This window comes from Enhydra lutris, unplaced genomic scaffold, assembly GCF_002288905.1.
Source record: "Enhydra lutris kenyoni isolate GAN:26980312 unplaced genomic scaffold, ASM228890v2 scaffoldscaffold8, whole genome shotgun sequence".
In the NCBI taxonomy this organism is placed as follows: Eukaryota; Metazoa; Chordata; class Mammalia; order Carnivora; family Mustelidae; genus Enhydra; species Enhydra lutris.
Genome location: NW_019154092.1, coordinates 6,480,939 through 6,505,359, shown reverse-complemented (window position 1 = coordinate 6,505,359; position 24,421 = coordinate 6,480,939). Strand labels below are relative to the sequence as shown.

Genomic DNA, 24,421 nt, shown 5'->3' with positions numbered 1-24,421 from the left:
GGATTCATATCCAAGGGACAGAGAGCCTGTACTATCTACCTTACTATATCCAATTGCCCAGTACAAGTCGCGACGCGGGGGGTGGGGGGGTGGACACCCATAAATGTTTGTCAAATGAATAAACAAAAGAATGGTAATTTAAGGATGAGGTCAACAAACTGGTATCAGTTCAGGTGAACTGTCTCACTGTAATGATAGGACAGCATCTGAACAACAGCCGAAGCCATATTACAGGTCTGGTATATCATAGTCAAATAAAGCCCAAACTGCCACACTTCTGAAAACCTATCCCTAGGCGTAAGATAACATGACCCATCATTTCCTGAGCTGAGAATTACATGTATATTCCCTGAAAGTCCCTCTGTCTGACTGAGCAGGGTTTGCCAAATTCGAAACAATAGAATATTACATCTGTACCATCCCCAAAAGGACCTGTAATAAATTCATTCAAAAATCCAAGAAACAAGCATCTCATTATTTTTGTTAGCACTCCTCTTGGTGGTGAGCTGATATGCATAGTAAAACACCTAATAATTTACTCAATTAAATATATTCTTGCTTTTTGCTTTATTATGACATAATAAAATATAGTAATAATAAGTCTAATGGTATAAAGACTTTACAGTGTTTTTAACAAAAACCAGATGCAAGTAGTTTTAAATACCTGCTACTATTTCCTCTCTGATGTCTAAACACATTTTGACAAGTTAGCAGACCTCGTTGACTCTTCATGTAGGCAAACTGAACATCATTCTTCTTTTCTTGGGGTGTTGTGAATGATTCGGGCATAGTCTATCCTGGGTGAGAACCTCAAAATAAGGTCTTTTGATGATGATGGTTATTTTACACACGCACACACACACACACACACACACACTGACTTCTTATGGTTAGTACAGTACAATTTCCTCTTAAAATAAGCCGCTTGTTCAGAGCTGGATAGAAAAAAGTATCTTCTTTCTCCCCTATCATCTTAGAATAACTTGAGCGATTATTTACAAAAGTTAACTCAGCTCACTAAAAACTTCACTTGCTCACCATTGTCACCGAGGCATAGTGAAGCCTCCCCTTTACTACCCTCCCTAACTCTATCCCCCTGCCAAATGTTGAAAGAGATCCCAATGACCAGAAAAAAATACGTTCTTAGTAAGTTGTGTGTGTAAATGCAAGGAATTATACCAGGCAAATTGGTACCTTGCTCAAAATAACAAAGCAAAGTGATTTTAGGAAAAAAAATATATATTTCAGGAGTTCACTCCTTTTATGACAGGGAAGAAAAATGTCTCCTCCACAAAACCATATATTGAAAAATATTGGAGGGCAAAGCTGGAAATGGTTAGCAATGTGCATTTCCGTTATTCCTCTGGCAATCTGACTGATCTGGACACAGAAGTTGGCCCACTACCTGCGCCTCACCTATTCCAGGAGGAGTTAACCATCATAACTGAAGAGACAAATTTTAAGAAAGATCTGCACAGACACCCAAGGTCTTTCCCTTTCCCCCACCACTAGGAGTTTTGTTCTGATCTCTCATGGGGTTGCCCAATCTTGGTGAACATTTGGAAAGAAGGCTGTCGGAAGGAGAGACAGGAAGATAACTTTGTCATTAGAAATAATTACATACCTTAGACAACAATCATCTCTATTTGCCTTAGTATGTGTGTGTGTGTGATTGTGTGTGTGTGTGTGTGTATGTGTGTGTGTAATGTAAACATTTCACGTGTGAATTGATGAGATGATGATGCTTCTAAGCTATTCTTACCATAGGTCAACAGTAAATATTGCCCAGAGAGTGCTGTTGTCTTATAACTTGAAGAATTCCTATTCAAGTAGCCCCCAATAAGTAAATGACTGTACTTATCGAATAGTGCTAGTAAAATAAGATGCTTTTATCTGCCAGCCTGTAAAAGAACACATTAGCAAAGGTAACTTATTGGCAGGACTAAGCAAGCAGATGGAAGCAATTTCTAGCAAATAGCAAATTTCACGCTACTGCTAGATGTACACCTCTAATATTAGAACAATTATTTATCAAAAGTATATGAAAAGATGTAAAATTTCCTGTTGGAACCAACTGAAAAAGGCTCTGGACGCTGAACATTTACAGAGTCAAAACCTAAGGATTTACAGTCAGGTTCATGAAAGGAGGCAGTCTATCCCAGCTTAAGGGGAAGGACTCCTGTGGACACATGGAAGGATTTGGTGAAGTGGGATGGTAAAGGAGAACAGGCACCTAGACTGAAGTCTCACTAATGTGGCTTGCCCACATGCCTTCATAAAGAGGAGATAGTCATAATACCAGTACCTTAGTATATGGTATTCCTAGTTTGTTAAATGGATTTATAACCTAGTTCACAATAAATGTGGGTTTTTTTCCCCACAGAAAAAAGGAACCACTTTCCTACAGAATGGAGGTTCTGCCTTTTCAATAAATCATTTTTTAATCTTTTAATTAAATTACTATATAGGGAGTGCTTGGAACAGTACCTGTGACACAAAAGTTGGTTACTTTTACTATTACGAACACTTTCAGTTCAGCCACATCTCTAGATACTACATCTGATTCTGTGGTCTGGCTCAAGAAGACACTACTTAACTATCAGAGTCAAGATTCCAGAGCAAATCTAGTAATCACTGCTTCCTTCAGAATTCTTCTCATCTGGGTATCTCATTTCATAATGACCTCCTAGAGGTAATATATCCTTACATCTACATGTATCCATCACAGAAAGATGTTCCATGTGTATTTGTCATTTTGGGGTAGCAACAGCAGTATTCTCACTCAAAGAAACTTTAAACCTCATTTATAATGAGGCATGACCTTCAGATATTTTGTTTATACTAAATACTCTGGGTTTTATCCTTTTTTATTTTTCCTAAAATTGACATGACTAATTTCATCATCCGTTTTTCGCCCCCATTGGACTTGACACCCAATGTTGTACATATCAGACCTACCTTAAGAGGACAATGGTTTGTTACTATTGAGCCTACTCAAGGCAAACTCTTTACACAACTGCAAGGAAGTAGTGTGAGATTGGTTTAGAGAAATGACAGCATCACTGAGTAAGTATATGGTTTCCAAAGACGACCTCTTTGCAAGAGGTTATCTCATTCAATAAGATACGATATCTGTTTGGTGTTTGGGAGGCTACTCTAGTGAAGAATGCTGTTTTCTTCTCCTTTTTATCCTCCACAAATCCAAACACAGTGCTATATAAAGGGTGGTCTTCCAATGAATAGTTGTTGAAAGAAATAACCAGTTACACTTAATAAGATATATTTTCTAAATAATATAACATGTATGTCATCAATCTGCTCCAATGAAAATTCAAATATCTCCTTTAAATATACTCAAACTCTTTCTCCAGACCGATGTACACAGAGCCTGGTAATCTATCAGCCAACAAGTACTTATTAAGTGACTAGGTTTCCCTTGTCTCTTGCAGATCTCCAGAGGACCTTGTTCTGTGGGCATAAGTCAGAACAACAGAGTAGCTAGGAGGGCACGGCCCCCCACAAGACACCTGTGTGTCCTAGGGCCTGATTCTCAACCCACCTGGGATTCAGTCTCTGTCTGTAAGGATTTTTGATAATAGTTTTTAATAATAGTAGCAGCCCCCTCCAAAGGTCATTGCAAGAATTAAATTAGTTCATGCATCCGGATAATAATATGCACTTAACAGATAGAGCTATTGGCTCTCTATTAACACATTGCTTGACTTGAATGTTACTTAGCAAGGAAGACTGGAAATCACATAATTCTTAACAAAATATTTAGAGAGCACTAGGAAAAGTCCTGAGATAAATACTGGTGATGGTCATACACATGAGATTGAGATTTCTAAATCTTGCTCACTCTGATATTCAAAGTAATGATGTTGTTCTTCATAATAATAATACTATTATTAGCCAATATATACTGAGCATTTACCATGCTCTTCTTCCGTATCTCATACGTTTTATTACTTAGAGTCCAACCAAACAAAATACAACTCTTCCACCATATTGGCTGATGTGGTCTACTCAAAAGCCATAAGATATAGGAAACCCGTGTCTGGTTAAAGAACTTAACAGCTCCTCAACTTTGAATGTTTGGGCTACCTGCAGCTAATTATTTACGAGTTCCTCTTTAATGGAGTGCAGTCTCAATCTGAATGCAAAGCATACCATTAGGTAAACAGCAGAAAAGGATTTATTTCCCTTCCTACAGTATTATATGCTTAAATAAAATGCCTATAATTTTAAGTAAGAGCATAAAACACCTCAATTTATTAAATTTCTTATGATCCTCTGATCCCAATAAAATTTAGTATAGCAAATTCCCATGGCCCATTCTACCCTAAGCTTTTGTCTCTGAAGGACAGTTATACATAATAAACCATTCTATGATGTTTGCTACTATGGATACTGAAGTAAGCATAGGACTATAGTTGTTTTATAAATGTTTCTAAAATGAGGGACTCTGAGAATAAGTTCATTCATTCATTCATTCATTCATTCATCCCATAAATATTTACTGACTGCCTATTAAACACCAGACATTGTTTCCGTGTCCTGGAAATACAGCAGTAAACAAAACAGCAAAATCTTTCCCATCTTGAAGTTTACATATTAGAAGAGAAGGAGACTCAATAAATAAATGTATTAAAATGGGGCTCTGGCTCAGTTTCAGATTCAACCCTAAAAAGCTGGGATACCAGGCTTCCCTCATTTTCCCATGAGTCCCACGGCAAATTGGGGTTCCCTGCCCCATGGAAGATATGAAAGAGAATGTTGGAGAAGCCGAGAGAATTGAATATTGTAGAAAGATTTCCAAGCCTGGTGAGAGTGGCTTCCAAGAGATGCCTTGTGAGCTCAGGGGACAAGCTTCCCCAAAATATGACTTGCCTGGGAAATTCAAAGGGCAAGAAGAGAGGTGAAGGTCCTTTGAGGGAACTAATTGCACACTGACCCATGGCAGATCAAAGGTGCCTGCTCTCCATGGGATGGTGTGTACACCCGTGTGTATGTGTGCATGCGTATGCATGTGCGTGTGTGTGTGTGTGTGTGTGTGTGTGTGTGTGTGTGAGTCCCTTCAGCCACCAATTTCCAGTGAAAGATTCCACTGTGCGCTGTTACAGACAAGGCCTTCTGGGGGCTGGGGAACAGGTGCCTCAGTCCTCAGAGGGGATTCCAAATTTCTACCTCAGCTTCCTGCACATCATGGCTTAAAAGGGTTTCTGATAGGGGGAAGTGCCTCCAGGACATGTCCACCCAGGTCGAGTTGGAGATGGGGGGGAATCACTGTTAAGTAACTAGGAACATTTTGCCTGGTGAAAAACAGAATTAAGGGAAAGAGGATCCCCTCCACCACCACCCCTCACATTTGAAAAGCTATAGGTATAGTTTACTGACACTGAACACGAAAGGGTCTCATTTGATTCACATGACTAATAGGAAAAGTGCCAGTCATGGCCTGTCTGCACAGATCTGCCTCCTATGGAACATGGATGGGACTGGAGGAGATTATGCTGAGTGAAATAAGTCAAGCAGAGAGAATCAATTATCATATGGTTTCACTTACTTGTGGAGCATAGGAATAATATGGAGGACATTGGGAGATAGAGAGAAGTAAGTTGGGGAAAACTGGAGGGGGAGATGAACCATGAGAGACTATGGAAACTGAGAAACAAACTGAGGGTTTTGGAGGGGTGCCTGGCGGTGGATATTAAGGAGGGCACATATTTCATGGAGCACTGGGTGTTATACATAAACAATGAATCTTGAAACAGTGCAAAAAAAACCCATAATTATTAAAAAATAATACGCTCTGCTACTTTTTTCTGCAGGCCACTCTTAGTTCACCCATGCCTTTGGAAGCAAGTGGTTCTACACTAGAGTATTATTTTTTTAGGTAGCAAAACAGGGGCCAGAATTCAGTCTCCATAAGTCCTCTTGGCCAGAACCCAATGTGGAACAGGGCCTGTCTGAACCCTTGGAGCTGCCCTGTTTCCCAGCATGTATCCCCCTGCTACCAGCCCTACCCCAGAGTCACCTCCTCTGTGGTGTCTCTCATGATGCCCATCCTTGCTCCCAGTGCAGGGGTGGGGGGAGATGGAGGAATCTGCAATCTGCAAGGTCAAATGCAAGAGCAATTTTCATTCTGCAGATGCCATTAAACCCAAAGGATGGTGATCAATGATGAAGAGGCTGATACATGAGGGTGACAATGCTTCACACCCAATGGGCAGGGATCCAGTAACAGCAATCATGGCTGGCCAGGTTCTAGACAAAGAAGAAAGAGGCTACCTTGATGATCTGAAACCACTCCAGAACACACATGTGCAATCCTCAATACATAAATACCCACAGACTCTAGGCCTTCCTCTCACCAGGTCTGGAGCTCTGGACAGGGTCTCCAGGCCAGCCCATCCGGTGTCCCTCTCCCAGCTTGACAGCTCTGGCTCCAGCCCTCCAGAAGTGGCTGCTTCTGGAGCACAACATTGGTGGCTTTCCCCACTGTTCCTTAAATGCACATAGTATTGGCAAGAGGAAATGTAGAAAATAGACGAAGGCAAAATGAATTAAAAAAAAATAATGGAGAGAGTAAAAGTAGGAGGAAGGGAGGAAAGAGAGAGGGAGAGAGGGAGGACCAAATGGTGAGCTGTATGATTACAAGAATCAGTGTTTCAGTTACTTGTGGCTCTAGAGCCAAGTTGATTGCCTGACCCACTGCAGACACTCAGTGATGCTTACTCGGTGAACAAGCAACAATTAATGCATATTTTGTATCAATATGCTCAGTGTCCTAATTCCTGCTTAATGCCAACAAAATATACTGAAAAGTGATTTACAGGACAATAATTGTCTACTTTATTGTCACAAGACAACTAGACAACATGCGTAATCTATTTTCACTCTGTATTAGTTTAATAATAAAATATAGTCAGACGAGGGAAACGTCTATGTAGGTAACTGAATTATTTATATTAGATGCTCTCCTGCATTGAATCAATTTAAACCTTGTTCATTTCAGGAATTATTCATTAACCTCTGTGTGTTTCTCAGTTTTCTTGTCTGTAAAAATACAAAATTATTAAATCCTATCTCATAAGGGCACTGTAAGAATTAAAGGAGTTACTGTCTAGAAAGCTTGGAGTGTTGCCTGGCATGTAACTTCTTATAACTAATCATCAGCACTGTTTAAAAGTTAAATGTATGTTTTCATCCCAAAAGTTTATTTTGTATAAATTTCTGCAAACACAGGTGGGTTGCTTAAGATTCCCGAACATACGAATTAATCAGAAATTAGTCTTGTCCAGCCTTTGAAGCAAACCATGTTCAAAACTGAAACAAATTGCCTCAACATACATACTTAAGCATACCAAATCAGTTGAACATATTCAAAGGGAAAATACATTTTAAAAGTAAAAGGAGGGCACCTGGGAGGCTCAGCTGGTTAAGAGTCTGCCTTCAGCTCAGGTCATGGTCACAGGATCCTGGGATGGAGCCACACCTCAGTGGGGAGTCAGCTTTTCCCTCCCCTTCTACCCCTCCCCTCTGCTTCTCCTCTCTTTCTGATAATAAATCAAATCTTTAAAAGAAAAAGAAAAAAAGTAAAAGGAGCCTCTCTCTCTCTCTCTCTCTCTCTCTCTCTCTTTTTTTCTTGATGAGTCTGGCTTAAGGTTGATCAATTTTACTTATCTTTTCAAAGAACCAGCTTAGTTTCATTGCTCTTTTCTGTTGTTTGGTTTTTTTGTTTTTGTTTTTGTTTTTGTTTTTTTCAGTCCCTATTTCACTTATTCCCTCTTTGAGCTTTATGATTTCCTTCCTTTAACTAACCTTGTGCTTTGTTTGTTCCTTTTTTTCTAGTTCTTTTAGGTATAAGTTAGATTGTTTGAGATTCTTCTTGTTTCCTCAGATCTGTAATCGTTGTAAACTTCCCTCCTAGAAGTGCTTCTGCTACATCCAAAGATTCTGAACTGTTGTGCCTCTATTTTAATGTGTCTCAAAGTAGCTTTTGATTTTCCCCTTCGGTTTCTTCATTGACTGACCACTGGTTGGGTAGCATTTAGTAGCATAATGTTTAACTTCCGCATGTTTGTGTTTTTTTTCTGTGATGTTTTGTTGTCGATATTGCTTGTTTTTGTTTCTTTCTTTTGTAACTTATCTCTGGTTTCATACTATGATCAGAAAAGATGCTTGATATGACTTCAATCTTCTTTCACTTACTGAGACTGCTTTTAGGGCTTCCCATGTGATCTGTCCTGGAGAATAGACCACTTGCAGTTGAGAAGAATGTTATTTTGTGCTGCTTTGGCATAGAATGTTCTATAAGTATCTATTGAATCCCTCTGGTCTAATATGTTGTTTAAAGCTGATGTTTCGGATGTGAGGACGATCTGGCTGTGACATATGTCACCCCATTGATCACCAGGGTTGATTCAGCTGATCTGGCTGGCTAGGCAGGTGTCCCCTTCCTCCTTCCCCTTGCCATGTGTGTCCCTCCCGAAGCTGTGCACTTAGTCAAAGAGGACGACCTTCCTGGATAGAAGAGAGGACTGTTCTTTAGTCAAGGGTATACGAGTAGCTGTGCTCACCTGCTGGAACCTTCAAACAAGCTTTCAGGTCCATTTGTAGGAGAATGGAGGGTACTCAAGCTTCCAAGACTCAAGACACATCCAAATTTCTTTAAAAATTTTAAAAATAAATAAATAAATAAAATAAAGCTGATGTTTCCTTATCAACTTCCTGTCTGGGTGACCTATCCATTGATATAAATGGGATACTAAAGTACCTTACTAATATTGTATTACTATTGATGTCTCTGTTTATGTCTGCTAATATCTGCTTGACATATGTAAGCATTCCTATGTTGGATGCATAAATATTTATAAATGCTAGATCCTCTTCTTGGATTGACCCCTCTCTCATGATGTAATACCCTTCTTTGTTTCTTGCTATTGTCTTTCTTTTAAAGTCTGTTTTGTCTGACATGACTATTACTACTCTAGCTTTCTTTTCATTCCCATTTGCAAGGAATATCTTTTCCCATCCCTTCACTCTCAGTCTGTGTGTTTCTTCAGATCTGAAACGGGTCTCTTGCAGGCAGCACTCTGGGCTTATTTTTTCATCCATTCAACCACGCATGTCCTTTGATTGGAGCACTTAGTGCATTTACATTTAAAGCAATGGATAGATATGTACTTGTTGCCATTTTGTTGATCATTTTCTGGTAGTTTTCGTAGTTCTCTATTCCTTTCTTCTTTTCCTGCTCTCTTCCCCTGTGATATGGTGACTTTCTTTAGGGTTACATCTGTATTCCTTTCTCTATTCTTTGTGTATCTATTGTAGGCATTTGGTCTGTGGTTCCCATGAGGTTCATAAGTAAAATCCTATGTATATAGAGTCTATTTTAACTTAAGTTAAAGTCCATATATGAAACTCAAGCTAACATCATACTCAATGGTGAGAAGCTGAAAGCTTTTCCTCTAAGATTGAGAACAAGACAAAGATGTCCACTCTTGCCACTTTATGCAGCAGGGTATTGGATGTCCTAGCCACATCAATCAAACACATTAACTTAAGTTCAAACACATTCTAAAAGCACTACATTTTTACTCCCACCTTCTATGTTTTGTTTTTGATGTCATATTTTACACCTTATTATTTTGTATATCCTTTGACTAATTATTGTATATGTAGATGATTTTACTACATTTATCTTTTAGCTTTCATACTAGCTATGTAGGTGCTTAATCCACCAACTTTACTATATGTTCATCAAGAAAAAAGAGAAAGGTCCCAAATAAATAAAGTCATAAATGAAAGAGTAGAAGTTACAACTGATACCACAGAAATACAAAGGATTTTAAGACACTACTACAAATAATTATTTACCAATAAATGGGACAAGCTGGAAGAAATGGATAAATTCATGGAAACATATAATGTCCTAAGACTGAATCAAGAAGAAATATAAAATCTGAACAGACCAAATATTAGTAATAAATTGAATCAGTAATCAAAAATCCCAACAAACAAAAGTTTAAGACCAGATGGCTTCACGGGCAAATTCTACCAAACATTTAAAGAAATGTTAATAGCTATCTTTCTAAAATTATTCCCAAAATTTCAAGAGGAAGGAATGCTCCAATCTCCTTCTATGAAGCTAGCAAATATCAAAACCAAAAAAAGACACCACAAAAAAGAGAATTATAGAACAATATCCCTGATGAACATAGATGCCAAAAAAAAATCCTCAACAAAGTATTAGCAAACCAATTAGCAAAGCACCTTACCAAACAAACAAAATAAAAATCATATGATTGTTTAAATAGAGAAAAAGCATTTTTATGAAGTTCAACATCCACTTATGATAGATTAAAAAAATCTCCACAAAGCATATATAGAGGGAATATACCTCAAAATAATAAAGTCCATATATGAAACTCAAGCTAACATCATACTCAATGGTGAAAAGCTGAAAGCTTTTCCTCTAAAACTGAGAACAAGACAAAGATGTCCACTCTTGCCACTTTATCCAGCAGAGTATTGGATGTCCTAGCCACATCAATCAGACAACAAGAAGAAATAAAAGACTTCGAAATTGAAAAGAGTAGAACTGTCACTATTTGCAGATGACACAGGACTATATATAGAAAAAACTTAAAGACTTCACCGGAAAACCATTAGAAGTAATAAATGAATTCAGTAAAGTTACAGGATTCAAAATTAATATACAAAAATCTGTTCCATTTCTATACACAAATAATAAGTTATCAGAAAAAAAGATTTTAAAAACAACCTCATTTACAATTGCATCAAGAAGAATAAAATACACAGGAATAAATTAAAGCAAGGAGATGAAACACCTTTTCTCTGAAAACTCTAAGACCCTGATGAAAGAAATTGAAGATAAATGGAAAGACGTTCATGGACTGGAAGAACCACTATTGTTAAAACGTCCATATTATCCAAAGCAATCTACAGATTTACTGCCATCCCTATCAAAATGTGAATTTTTCACAAAACGGTAACAAATAATCCAAAAATTTAGTATGAAACTGAAAAAAATCTCTGAATAGTCAAAGCAATCTTGAGAAAGAAGAACAAAGGTGGAGGTACCATGCTCCCTGACTTCAAACTATACTACAAAGCTATGGTAATCAAAACTGTGTGGTACTGGCATAAAAACAGACACACACATCAGTATAGAAATCTCAGAAATAAGCCCACACTTAAACAGCCAATCTTCAACAAAGGAGGCAAGAATATACACTGAGGAAAAGACTCCTCAATAAATGGTGTTGGGAAAACTGAATAGCTCCATGCAAAAGAATGAAATTGGACTAGTTTCTACACCAGACACATGCCAAAAAATCTGAAATGGGTTAAAGGTTTAAATATAAGACCAGAAGTACAAAACTTCTAGGAAAAAAAACAAAACAAAACATAGGCAATAAATCTTCTAGAAAAAAAAAATAGGCAATTAAAACAAAACAAAACAAACAAACAAAAAAACCCCTCCTGGACATCAGTCTTAACAATAGTTTTTTGGATCGGTCTCCTTAGTCAAGGCCAACAAAAGCTAAACTAAACAAATGGGACTACGTAAAACTAAAAAGCTTCTACGTAGCAAAGGAAACCATCAAGAAAACAAAAAGGCAACCTACTGACTGTGAAAAGATATTTTCAAATGATATAACCAAGAGTAATATTCAAAAAATATAAGGGACTAATACAACACAATATAAAAAAATCAAACAACCCAATTTAGAAACGGGCAAAGGATCTGAATAGATCTCTCTCCAAAGAGAACCTGCACATGACCAACAGACACAGGAAAAGAGGCTCAATATCCTCAGTCCTCAGGGAAATGCAAATCAAAACTACAATGAGATATCATTTTTGGTGTGTACATGGAGGAAAAGGAATCCTTGTGCACAGCTGGTGAGAATGTAAATTGATACAGTCGCTGTGTAAAGCAGTACAGAGGTTCCTCAAAAAATTAAAAATAGAACTACCATCTGATCCAGAAATTCCACTTCTAAATATTTATCCAAAGAAAATGAAAACACTAATTCAAAAAGAGAAATGCACTCTATTGTCACTGCAGCATTACTTAGTCAAGATTTGGCAGCAAATTCAGCATCCACTGAAAGATGAATGGATTAAGAAAAAAAAACACACACACACTATAGATACATAGTGGAATATTACTCAGCCACAAAAAGCATGAAATCTTGCCATTTGTGCCAACACAGGTGGACCTAAAGGATACTGTGCTAAGTAAAATATGTCAGATGGAGAAAAACAAATACTGCATGACTTCACTTACATATGGAATCTAAAATACAAATGAGCAGCAGACTTAGAGAAACAGAGAAAAATCTGGTGGTTGCTGGAGGAAGGTAGGGGATAGACAAAACAGGGGAAGAGGATGTAAAAGTACAAACTTCCAGTTATCGGAAACATAAGTCATGGGGATGCAATGTAGAGCATGGGGAACACAGTTAATAATATGGTAATGACATTGTACGGTGATGGTGGTCGGATGGAGGTGATCACTTCATAATGTATGTAAATGCTGAGTCACTCTGTGTTATACACCTGAAACCAATATAACAGTGATGTCAACTACAATAAAAACTGTAGGAAAGGATCTATAATTTCTAGAGCTCCTTGTCCACCTATTCAGCACATATCCCAGAACTAGGTTCCCATGAACACGACCTCCCCATATGTAGGTCTCTCAATATTATACCTAAGACCAGTTTCAAGGACTCCCGAGAATGTAAGGAACTTGCCCAAGACCATGCAGTTAATAAATGGCAGAGCTGGATTCATATCCAAGGGACAGAGAGCCTGTACTATCTACCTTACTATATCCAATTGCCCAGTACAAGTCGCGACGCGGGGGGTGGGGGGGTGGACACCCATAAATGTTTGTCAAATGAATAAACAAAAGAATGGTAATTTAAGGATGAGGTCAACAAACTGGTATCAGTTCAGGTGAACTGTCTCACTGTAATGATAGGACAGCATCTGAACAACAGCCGAAGCCATATTACAGGTCTGGTATATCATAGTCAAATAAAGCCCAAACTGCCACACTTCTGAAAACCTATCCCTAGGCGTAAGATAACATGACCCATCATTTCCTGAGCTGAGAATTACATGTATATTCCCTGAAAGTCCCTCTGTCTGACTGAGCAGGGTTTGCCAAATTCGAAACAATAGAATATTACATCTGTACCATCCCCAAAAGGACCTGTAATAAATTCATTCAAAAATCCAAGAAACAAGCATCTCATTATTTTTGTTAGCACTCCTCTTGGTGGTGAGCTGATATGCATAGTAAAACACCTAATAATTTACTCAATTAAATATATTCTTGCTTTTTGCTTTATTATGACATAATAAAATATAGTAATAATAAGTCTAATGGTATAAAGACTTTACAGTGTTTTTAACAAAAACCAGATGCAAGTAGTTTTAAATACCTGCTACTATTTCCTCTCTGATGTCTAAACACATTTTGACAAGTTAGCAGACCTCGTTGACTCTTCATGTAGGCAAACTGAACATCATTCTTCTTTTCTTGGGGTGTTGTGAATGATTCGGGCATAGTCTATCCTGGGTGAGAACCTCAAAATAAGGTCTTTTGATGATGATGGTTATTTTACACACGCACACACACACACACACACACACACTGACTTCTTATGGTTAGTACAGTACAATTTCCTCTTAAAATAAGCCGCTTGTTCAGAGCTGGATAGAAAAAAGTATCTTCTTTCTCCCCTATCATCTTAGAATAACTTGAGCGATTATTTACAAAAGTTAACTCAGCTCACTAAAAACTTCACTTGCTCACCATTGTCACCGAGGCATAGTGAAGCCTCCCCTTTACTACCCTCCCTAACTCTATCCCCCTGCCAAATGTTGAAAGAGATCCCAATGACCAGAAAAAAATACGTTCTTAGTAAGTTGTGTGTGTAAATGCAAGGAATTATACCAGGCAAATTGGTACCTTGCTCAAAATAACAAAGCAAAGTGATTTTAGGAAAAAAAATATATATTTCAGGAGTTCACTCCTTTTATGACAGGGAAGAAAAATGTCTCCTCCACAAAACCATATATTGAAAAATATTGGAGGGCAAAGCTGGAAATGGTTAGCAATGTGCATTTCCGTTATTCCTCTGGCAATCTGACTGATCTGGACACAGAAGTTGGCCCACTACCTGCGCCTCACCTATTCCAGGAGGAGTTAACCATCATAACTGAAGAGACAAATTTTAAGAAAGATCTGCACAGACACCCAAGGTCTTTCCCTTTCCCCCACCACTAGGAGTTTTGTTCTGATCTCTCATGGGGTTGCCCAATCTTGGTGAACATTTGGAAAGAAGGCTGTCGGAAGGAGAGACAGGAAGATAACTTTGTCATTAGAAATAATTACATACCTTAGACAACAATCATCTCTATTTGCCTTAGTATGTGTGTGTGTGTGATTGTGTGTGTGTGTGTGTGTATGTGTGTGTGTAATGTAAACATTTCACGTGTGAATTGATGAGATGATGATGCTTCTAAGCTATTCTTACCATAGGTCAACAGTAAATATTGCCCAGAGAGTGCTGTTGTCTTATAACTTGAAGAATTCCTATTCAAGTAGCCCCCAATAAGTAAATGACTGTACTTATCGAATAGTGCTAGTAAAATAAGATGCTTTTATCTGCCAGCCTGTAAAAGAACACATTAGCAAAGGTAACTTATTGGCAGGACTAAGCAAGCAGATGGAAGCAATTTCTAGCAAATAGCAAATTTCACGCTACTGCTAGATGTACACCTCTAATATTAGAACAATTATTTATCAAAAGTATATGAAAAGATGTAAAATTTCCTGTTGGAACCAACTGAAAAAGGCTCTGGACGCTGAACATTTACAGAGTCAAAACCTAAGGATTTACAGTCAGGTTCATGAAAGGAGGCAGTCTATCCCAGCTTAAGGGGAAGGACTCCTGTGGACACATGGAAGGATTTGGTGAAGTGGGATGGTAAAGGAGAACAGGCACCTAGACTGAAGTCTCACTAATGTGGCTTGCCCACATGCCTTCATAAAGAGGAGATAGTCATAATACCAGTACCTTAGTATATGGTATTCCTAGTTTGTTAAATGGATTTATAACCTAGTTCACAATAAATGTGGGTTTTTTTCCCCACAGAAAAAAGGAACCACTTTCCTACAGAATGGAGGTTCTGCCTTTTCAATAAATCATTTTTTAATCTTTTAATTAAATTACTATATAGGGAGTGCTTGGAACAGTACCTGTGACACAAAAGTTGGTTACTTTTACTATTACGAACACTTTCAGTTCAGCCACATCTCTAGATACTACATCTGATTCTGTGGTCTGGCTCAAGAAGACACTACTTAACTATCAGAGTCAAGATTCCAGAGCAAATCTAGTAATCACTGCTTCCTTCAGAATTCTTCTCATCTGGGTATCTCATTTCATAATGACCTCCTAGAGGTAATATATCCTTACATCTACATGTATCCATCACAGAAAGATGTTCCATGTGTATTTGTCATTTTGGGGTAGCAACAGCAGTATTCTCACTCAAAGAAACTTTAAACCTCATTTATAATGAGGCATGACCTTCAGATATTTTGTTTATACTAAATACTCTGGGTTTTATCCTTTTTTATTTTTCCTAAAATTGACATGACTAATTTCATCATCCGTTTTTCGCCCCCATTGGACTTGACACCCAATGTTGTACATATCAGACCTACCTTAAGAGGACAATGGTTTGTTACTATTGAGCCTACTCAAGGCAAACTCTTTACACAACTGCAAGGAAGTAGTGTGAGATTGGTTTAGAGAAATGACAGCATCACTGAGTAAGTATATGGTTTCCAAAGACGACCTCTTTGCAAGAGGTTATCTCATTCAATAAGATACGATATCTGTTTGGTGTTTGGGAGGCTACTCTAGTGAAGAATGCTGTTTTCTTCTCCTTTTTATCCTCCACAAATCCAAACACAGTGCTATATAAAGGGTGGTCTTCCAATGAATAGTTGTTGAAAGAAATAACCAGTTACACTTAATAAGATATATTTTCTAAATAATATAACATGTATGTCATCAATCTGCTCCAATGAAAATTCAAATATCTCCTTTAAATATACTCAAACTCTTTCTCCAGACCGATGTACACAGAGCCTGGTAATCTATCAGCCAACAAGTACTTATTAAGTGACTAGGTTTCCCTTGTCTCTTGCAGATCTCCAGAGGACCTTGTTCTGTGGGCATAAGTCAGAACAACAGAGTAGCTAGGAGGGCACGGCCCCCCCACAAGACACCTGTGTGTCCTAGGGCCTGATTCTCAACCCACCTGGGATTCAGTCTCTGTCTGTAAGGATTTTTGATAATAGTTTTTAATAATAGTAGCAGCCCCCTCCAAAGGTCATTGCAAGAATTAAATTAGTTCATGCATCCGGATAATAATATGCACTTAACAGATAGAGCTATTGGCTCTCTATTAACACATTGCTTGACTTGAATGTTACTTAGCAAGGAAGACTGGAAATCACATAATTCTTAACAAAATATTTAGAGAGCACTAGGAAAAGTCCTGAGATAAATACTGGTGATGGTCATACACATGAGATTGAGATTTCTAAATCTTGCTCACTCTGATATTCAAAGTAATGATGTTGTTCTTCATAATAATAATACTATTATTAGCCAATATATACTGAGCATTTACCATGCTCTTCTTCCGTATCTCATACGTTTTATTACTTAGAGTCCAACCAAACAAAATACAACTCTTCCACCATATTGGCTGATGTGGTCTACTCAAAAGCCATAAGATATAGGAAACCCATGTCTGGTTAAAGAACTTAACAGCTCCTCAACTTTGAATGTTTGGGCTACCTGCAGCTAATTATTTACGAGTTCCTCTTTAATGGAGTGCAGTCTCAATCTGAATGCAAAGCATACCATTAGGTAAACAGCAGAAAAGGATTTATTTCCCTTCCTACAGTATTATATGCTTAAATAAAATGCCTATAATTTTAAGTAAGAGCATAAAACACCTCAATTTATTAAATTTCTTATGATCCTCTGATCCCAATAAAATTTAGTATAGCAAATTCCCATGGCCCATTCTACCCTAAGCTTTTGTCTCTGAAGGACAGTTATACATAATAAACCATTCTATGATGTTTGCTACTATGGATACTGAAGTAAGCATAGGACTATAGTTGTTTTATAAATGTTTCTAAAATGAGGGACTCTGAGAATAAGTTCATTCATTCATTCATTCATTCATCCCATAAATATTTACTGACTGCCTATTAAACACCAGACATTGTTTCCGTGTCCTGGAAATACAGCAGTAAACAAAACAGCAAAATCTTTCCCATCTTGAAGTTTACATATTAGAAGAGAAGGAGACTCAATAAATAAATGTATTAAAATGGGGCTCTGGCTCAGTTTCAGATTCAACCCTAAAAAGCTGGGATACCAGGCTTCCCTCATTTTCCCATGAGTCCCACGGCAAATTGGGGTTCCCTGCCCCATGGAAGATATGAAAGAGAATGTTGGAGAAGCCGAGAGAATTGAATATTGTAGAAAGATTTCCAAGCCTGGTGAGAGTGGCTTCCAAGAGATGCCTTGTGAGCTCAGGGGACAAGCTTCCCCAAAATATGACTTGCCTGGGAAATTCAAAGGGCAAGAAGAGAGGTGAAGGTCCTTTGAGGGAACTAATTGCACACTGACCCATGGCAGATCAAAGGTGCCTGCTCTCCATGGGATGGTGTGTACACCCGTGTGTATGTGTGCATGCGTATGCATGTGCGTGTGTGTGTGTGTGTGTGTGTGTGTGTGTGTGTGTGAGTCCCTTCAGCCACCAATTTCCAGTGAAAGATTCCACTGTGCGCTGTTACAGACAAGGCCTTCTGGGGGCTGGGGAACAGGTGCCTCAGTCCTCAGAGGGGATTCCAAATTTCTACCTCAGCTTCCTGCACATCATGGCTTAAAAGGGTTTCTGATAGGGGGAAGTGCCTCCAGGACATGTCCACCCAGGTCGAGTTGGAGATGGGGGGGAATCACTGTTAAGTAACTAGGAACATTTTGCCTGGTGAAAAACAGAATTAAGGGAAAGAGGATCCCCTCCACCACCACCCCTCACATTTGAAAAGCTATAGGTATAGTTTACTGACACTGAACACGAAAGGGTCTCATTTGATTCACATGACTAATAGGAAAAGTGCCAGTCATGGCCTGTCTGCACAGATCTGCCTCCTATGGTTCTAAAAATGCACAGGTGGCTCTTGTTTCCGAGTTCTGCTCCTGACCCTCCCCGTTCTTCCCCCCATTCCTCCCTGCTCTGCTGAGACCTAGGTCCCCCAACCTATGGTTCTAAAAATGCACAGGTGGCTCTTGTTTCCGAGTTCTGCTCCTGACCCTCCCCATTCTTCCTCCCATTCCTCCCTGCTCTGCTGAGACCTAGGTCCCCCAACCTATGATTCTAAAAATGCACAGGTGGCTCTTGTTTCCGAGTTCTGCTCCTGACCCTCCCCGTTCTTCCCCCCATTCCTCCCTGCTCTGCTGAGACCTAGGTCCCCCAACCTTCCTCTTGACTTCTTGGCTCTTCCATCATCTTTGGTAACCCACCCCCTCCATCACATTTCCTCTCAAAGTACCTAGAGTGGCTTGTGGTTTCTGGTTGGGTCCCGACTGATACAATCCTCCTAAGATAATTACACCTCTGAAGATCTTTAACAGAAAAATGAGAATTCTAAAATCCTAGATTGATAAAAGACCCACAAAATAATGTCGTCAAAGCCAATCCCATCACAATATGACTATAATCTAATTATGTTATCTTCTAATGACTATAACCCTCCAGCCTCTGTTAATTCCTGCTTTCTTGCTCTGGGTTGGGTACGACAGCTTGGGTATCCCTATGCAGTCAGCTTCGGTATCCTTATGCAGTCAGGCGGACTTCAGGCCTACCCAAGAAAGAACCGTCTAAAACCTCCAGAGGACACAAGTAGCTGCCCCGCCCATCTGTGACTGGGAAGAGACAGCAGGCACATTGTGGAAATGGCCTCTATCTACCACTGGTCGCCGGAACATGTTCGGTGACTCCTAAAAGCTCCTCCCACTCTTGCCCCAGTGGTTCCAATGAGGGCCACGAGTAAGTGGCCACGCCACCATGCTTACTTTGATTCTTTTTTCACTTGATACCATTTCAGCATATGACTGCTAACTGCCCCCATTTGTCCGTCCTCTAGGATGTAGTCATCTCCAGCCTTATGACAAATCTCCGCTAAGTCACAGGCATGGGGAGCATACCCATAGCACTCTGATGTTCTAGGTGCTGCGGAGGCCAATGCCATCAAAATAAGTAGACATCCTTGTCCCAAACCACAGTGGAGACACTGGGGTTTACATTTAGAACTATCCCAGGAACGAAGCCACAGGAATACCCTCCAAGCTACAACTGGGAAATACTCCCTCCACATGCTGGGCCCTCTATGGAGACACTTAGAGGAAAAAATAATCCCACAAAAGAAAAATAAATCCAACAGACCAAAGGCAGGGCAGAGGGGCATGGAGTAACTTTTACACATCTGCATTACACTTCCAATATGGGGTATGGGGAGTGATTCCCAATGTCATTTCGTGGTCCTGGTAATGGCAATGCACACAGATGCCTTTGGCTCCAGAGGCAGTCCGAATTCACTTGTGGTTTCAGGCAGACTGTCTTCGAGCAGGTGGTGTGGAGGTTGCTGACGGTTCTTTCAGTCTGACAATGTACTTTCTTACCAATTCATGAGAAATGTGTGTGAACATGAACTTGAAGTTACGAGTATGTGTGAGCCCACATCTTCCAGAAAAGCCACATGGCAGTCACTCTTCCAGACCCATCACTGCCTGCATCCATGCCCCGTCGCCTTCGATGTCCCAGACTGTGCACGGCCAGAAGTCCCCAGCATGGGATATCTCAAAACACAGATTTACCAATGCCTGGACTGCAAGTTCTACATGTTCAAAAAAAAAAAATGTGTGGTACACCCTGTCCTAGAGACCGCCTGCATTTCCATAAACAAACAAATAAATAAATGAGGTTCTACTGACTATCAGTCACACTGCTTAGCACTGAAATGCAGGAAAGAAGAAAGTAATGGCAACACTGCTTCCATAATCCTAACTGGAAAGTTGCCTGTGGATTTCCCTTTTGAGCCCTGGGCTTCCCTCTCCAGCACCAGGAGCAGCACCAGCAGACGCATGTGGGGGGTCATTGTGCTTTGTTTGTGCACTGACCTAGTCACATTTTGTTAACTCAGGATATTGCTTTACACAGAGAAGAGCTGCTGTTTGCTTTTGATTTTATGTTTCACTCTGAGCTTCCTGACATCAGTCCCCAGTGCACCCAGCTATAAACAATGGGCCGACTATCCCATACTTCGGATATAGTCTTACACCAACTCCTACAGGGATGGAAGCACCCCAACAGAAAGCAGGGCTGGTGAGCCGGGAAGAAGGAAAAGCCGGGTGCCATCCCCTACGTCTGAAGGGGGAAAGTCCCATTATCTGATTTCCAGATAAAATAATAAGGAGACACCTTGATATAAAGCAAGAGATAATTCAATTGAATCTCCTTTTTATTTTTTTTTTATTTTTTTTTTTGAATCTCCTTTTTAAAGCACTTTCTCCTGAATGTGTATGATACCTTCTTTTTTTTTGAAACATGAGCTCCAAGCCATGAAATACAGCTTGCCTGTATGTTAATCATCTTGGCTCTGAAGCCCAAAACTAGTCTGTCTCAATGTCTTTGCTAATGTCGAACTGTCCGAATGAGGCTAGACTGCGTGTGGTCCCATGAACAGGGATGTTGAGGTCTGACGGGGATTTGTATACACTCACTTTTCTCCAGCTCCTCTTTACTTTTTGCATTAAGGATTTAAGTGACTTGGAAGAGCTGTCACTCAGGTTCTTCCTCAGGCAGGAAAGTCATCATCCTAACTATTCAGATATGGAAACATAATATGCGTTATAAATGCAATAGTTAAGAGGGAGGTGGGAAAGACAGGGCCGTTCTTTGCTGTTCTGGGTACACCAAGTCTTCTCTTCTTTTCCTGAAGAGTCACCACCATGAGTTGAGGACAACCAGTGGCCTTTCCCATGCCACGCGGTTGGTGGGGTTAAACACAACTTCCTTTTTTTTTTTTTTTTTTTCCCAGATTAGTATACATACAGTGAGCCATCACAGACTCCTAAGACACGGGGCACAGTCCTTGTTTCTCATGGTATTGTTGGAAAACTAAACTACTAAATTGATCGGGTATGGTTTAATGTTTATACTTGTGGAAGGACTTCACATATATAAATTCACAAGCCAGACCATGCTTCCTAATGAGAGCCTTAGAAGAAACAGTCACATTCTTTTCTGTGCCTGCAGATTCTTGCAGAGCAATGGGAGATGGATCTAAAATTTTGCAGTGACATGCTTGAGAAACTATCCCTTGGACTCGGGTTACTCTCTTTTAGTACTCATTGGAGGCATATGTAAGAGATCTCAGCTGATGTATAAACAAGTCATGATGGGACGTGGTCTTACCCAGCTCTCCTGCTTCGTGGCTTGGAAATGTAAGACGATGCTCTGTCTCCTTTCCATCTCCTGCCACATTCTCCCCAGCAACCCAGTATGCAAAGCGTGTGCCAAAGTTGCTCTACCCTCTGCCTTATTTTATTGAAAATGCATTGAGTTCATTTTACCTAGCCCAAATGTTCCAGATACATCACAGTTCTGCCAGTAAAGACCTACTAGGGAACTCATATGGGAGGACAGCTGTGTAAGGGACAAAAACATGTCACCAGCAAGCTCCACCCTACTCAACTTGTAGCCGCCCAAATGCGTCCTGCCCGCTCCTGGCTGGACCAGCGTGATACACAGACCGCATCTCTCCCATCAGATAAAGACAGACCGAGCAGCCCAGCAAAATGCAGTCAGAGCACGGTAGGGATCATCACATTACCATTATGCGGTCATCCATTACAGGGCACCATCCCATGGTGGGGATCATTGCATTTCCATCTCTTACCTTGCATCGTCGCTTTTGTTGGTTCTGAGAACAAAGGGATGAGCAAGAGGTAGATGAGGTAGACAAAGGAGAGCCCATTGTACCGGAACGCGCACGCTGCAGTTGGGAAGAGAGAAGAGAAGTAGAACATCATTAATAATGGCAGGCTGCTGGGCCCAGGGTGCACAGACCTGTGTGGGTTCCTGCATCAGGGACTGCTGGATCCAATGGCAACCCAAGTGGGTATGTCAATTAGGAAGTAAAAACTGAGCATTTATTCTGTGTTTATCACTATGTTGAACATCATGAGGAATGCAGAATTAGAATGCATGGCCCCTGCTCTTAAAATCTAGCCAAGAAGGCAACACCCATAAACTACCTGAATGAAGGTAGTCCCGAAACAAGTCATCAATTGGAGAAAGCTGGAGAAGTTAAGATGGCTACAGAAATATAAAGGGCAACAGGACTGGTGAGGGTTTGGGATGTTCAGTTAAGGTTGGCCACAGAAGAGAGGAGACAGAAGAGAAAGAAAATAGAAGAATATTTGTTCAGTGCTCCATGGCAGGGCTTTTCACAATTTATCTCATTTAATCCTCATTTTCTAAGTTAGAAATGCTCAGGTTCAGAAAGACTCATAATCATTCACCTGAATCTCCCAACTAGGATTTGACCAAGTTAAAATTAACCTTGGGCCTGCCAGGCTCCTGACCCCACACTCCTTCTTCTGCATCGCTTGTCCCAGAGCTAGAACTCCAGAGATTTGCTCCAAGGAGGTGCCTTCCCTCTCCAGATTCCCGTTTCCCCATCTGTGAAGCGGACCTGATAACTGTTTTTAACTCATAGACTCATTCCAAGGAATAAATGGAATGATATATAATAATACTGTGTCTCAGCATCTTATGCACAGGAAACCCTCAAAAACACCAGCCTTTACCATAAACATTCTCATTATTATCCAGGGAGAAGAAAGCGTGCAGTGTTCCATGCAGGAAGAAAATAAGCACATTATAGCAATAAAAAATAAATTTATTGGATGACTAAAGAAAAACTAAAGATGAGAAGGACTAAGAATGAGTCTGCAGGATGAGGAAATTGGTTCAGTGATGATGCAGGTGGAAAACGTTGGAAGGAATGTTGGTAGGAGAGAAAATGGAGGGCAAGAGACATGGTACCCAGACAGGGAGACCAGATCAAGAAGTTGCTAGCTCGAGAGGGGATTCGAACACTAGGATCATGGCATAAGCCAGCCCCCCGCCCTTGCTTCTGGTGGCTTACTCCCGAAGCCAGCAGAGACACAGTAGAGGAAAGTGAGGCCTAGTGTGCTAGGGAAGGAGGGAAGCCACAAATGGTGCTTTTTCATTCCAAAGGAATCATGCACATATTTGTAGCTTTTTAACAATCATGGGTATTCCTAACCTCCTTCATGAAAGATCCAAGGCGGGCAGAAACTTTCACACTATTCATAGGGCTGATAGGAATATATATAAATGAGACAGTGTACAAAAATGAAAACATATGTTTGAATTGTCTTTGTAGATTTTTTTCCTTCACCTTCTTATTTCTCACCCATAGTGGAAGCTCCTTAAAAAACAATTCAAATATATCTGGGGATTCATTTAGTCGACAAATATTTATTGAGCATGTCCTACATGCTGGGACCCACAGAGGTTCTTTTCTACCTCTGGGAACTTATATTTTGGGGGGAAATGTATGGTAAACAGCAAACACGATAAAAAGTCAATCACAAGGAACCCTGGAAGACAAGCACTACGTGAACAGGAAGCCAGCAGGGAAAGGGGGAGCAGGGGGCCCTGGGGGGAGGAGGACTGATGGCAGCATTCAGGAGAAGCACTGAAGGTAGACTATTGTTGGGAGAAAGTGAGATGTGGGCCAACGGGTGAGGTGGGTGAGCCTGCGGACAGAGCCTCCGTGGGTGCCAGAGGGGTCTTGGAGCTGAAGAAGGCCTCACCTATGTGACCTGCCCCAGAGAGCCCCACAGGGAGCCCAAGGTGCCAGGAGAGACCCAGATGAGGACAGATCATGTGGACTTGCAAGAGATCCGAAGGCCATGGCGGTCACTTTGAGGTGTCAACTGAGTGCCGGCTGTTCAAGTCTGCCCCCACCTGCAGCTCCACGCCCCACCAATGCACCAATGCATACCCCGCGTTCTGCACTGCTGCCCAACTGAACTGCCAGCACCTTCCCCATGTTTTGCCGCTTCCTGCCTCTAGGTTGTGCCAGCCCTCCTCCCCCCCCACTGCAACACCTTCCCCTCCTTCCTCCACCAGGCATATCGCTACAGGGCTCCCAAGTTTCCTTTTCTGGGTCACGGTC

The 24,421-nt window shown here is 40.3% G+C and overlaps 1 protein-coding gene across 1 annotated transcript in view; it reads right to left on the bottom strand.

Moving 5' to 3' along the window:
* The window catches only part of LOC111142520 (piezo type mechanosensitive ion channel component 2), a 462,751-nt gene that overhangs the window by 358,298 nt on the left and 80,032 nt on the right, over positions 1-24,421 (bottom strand). The window contains exon 2 of the mRNA XM_022495760.1: positions 22,109-22,204. Coding sequence (XP_022351468.1) covers positions 22,109-22,204 — 96 coding nt within the window. The remainder of the gene's footprint in view (positions 1-22,108; positions 22,205-24,421) is intronic.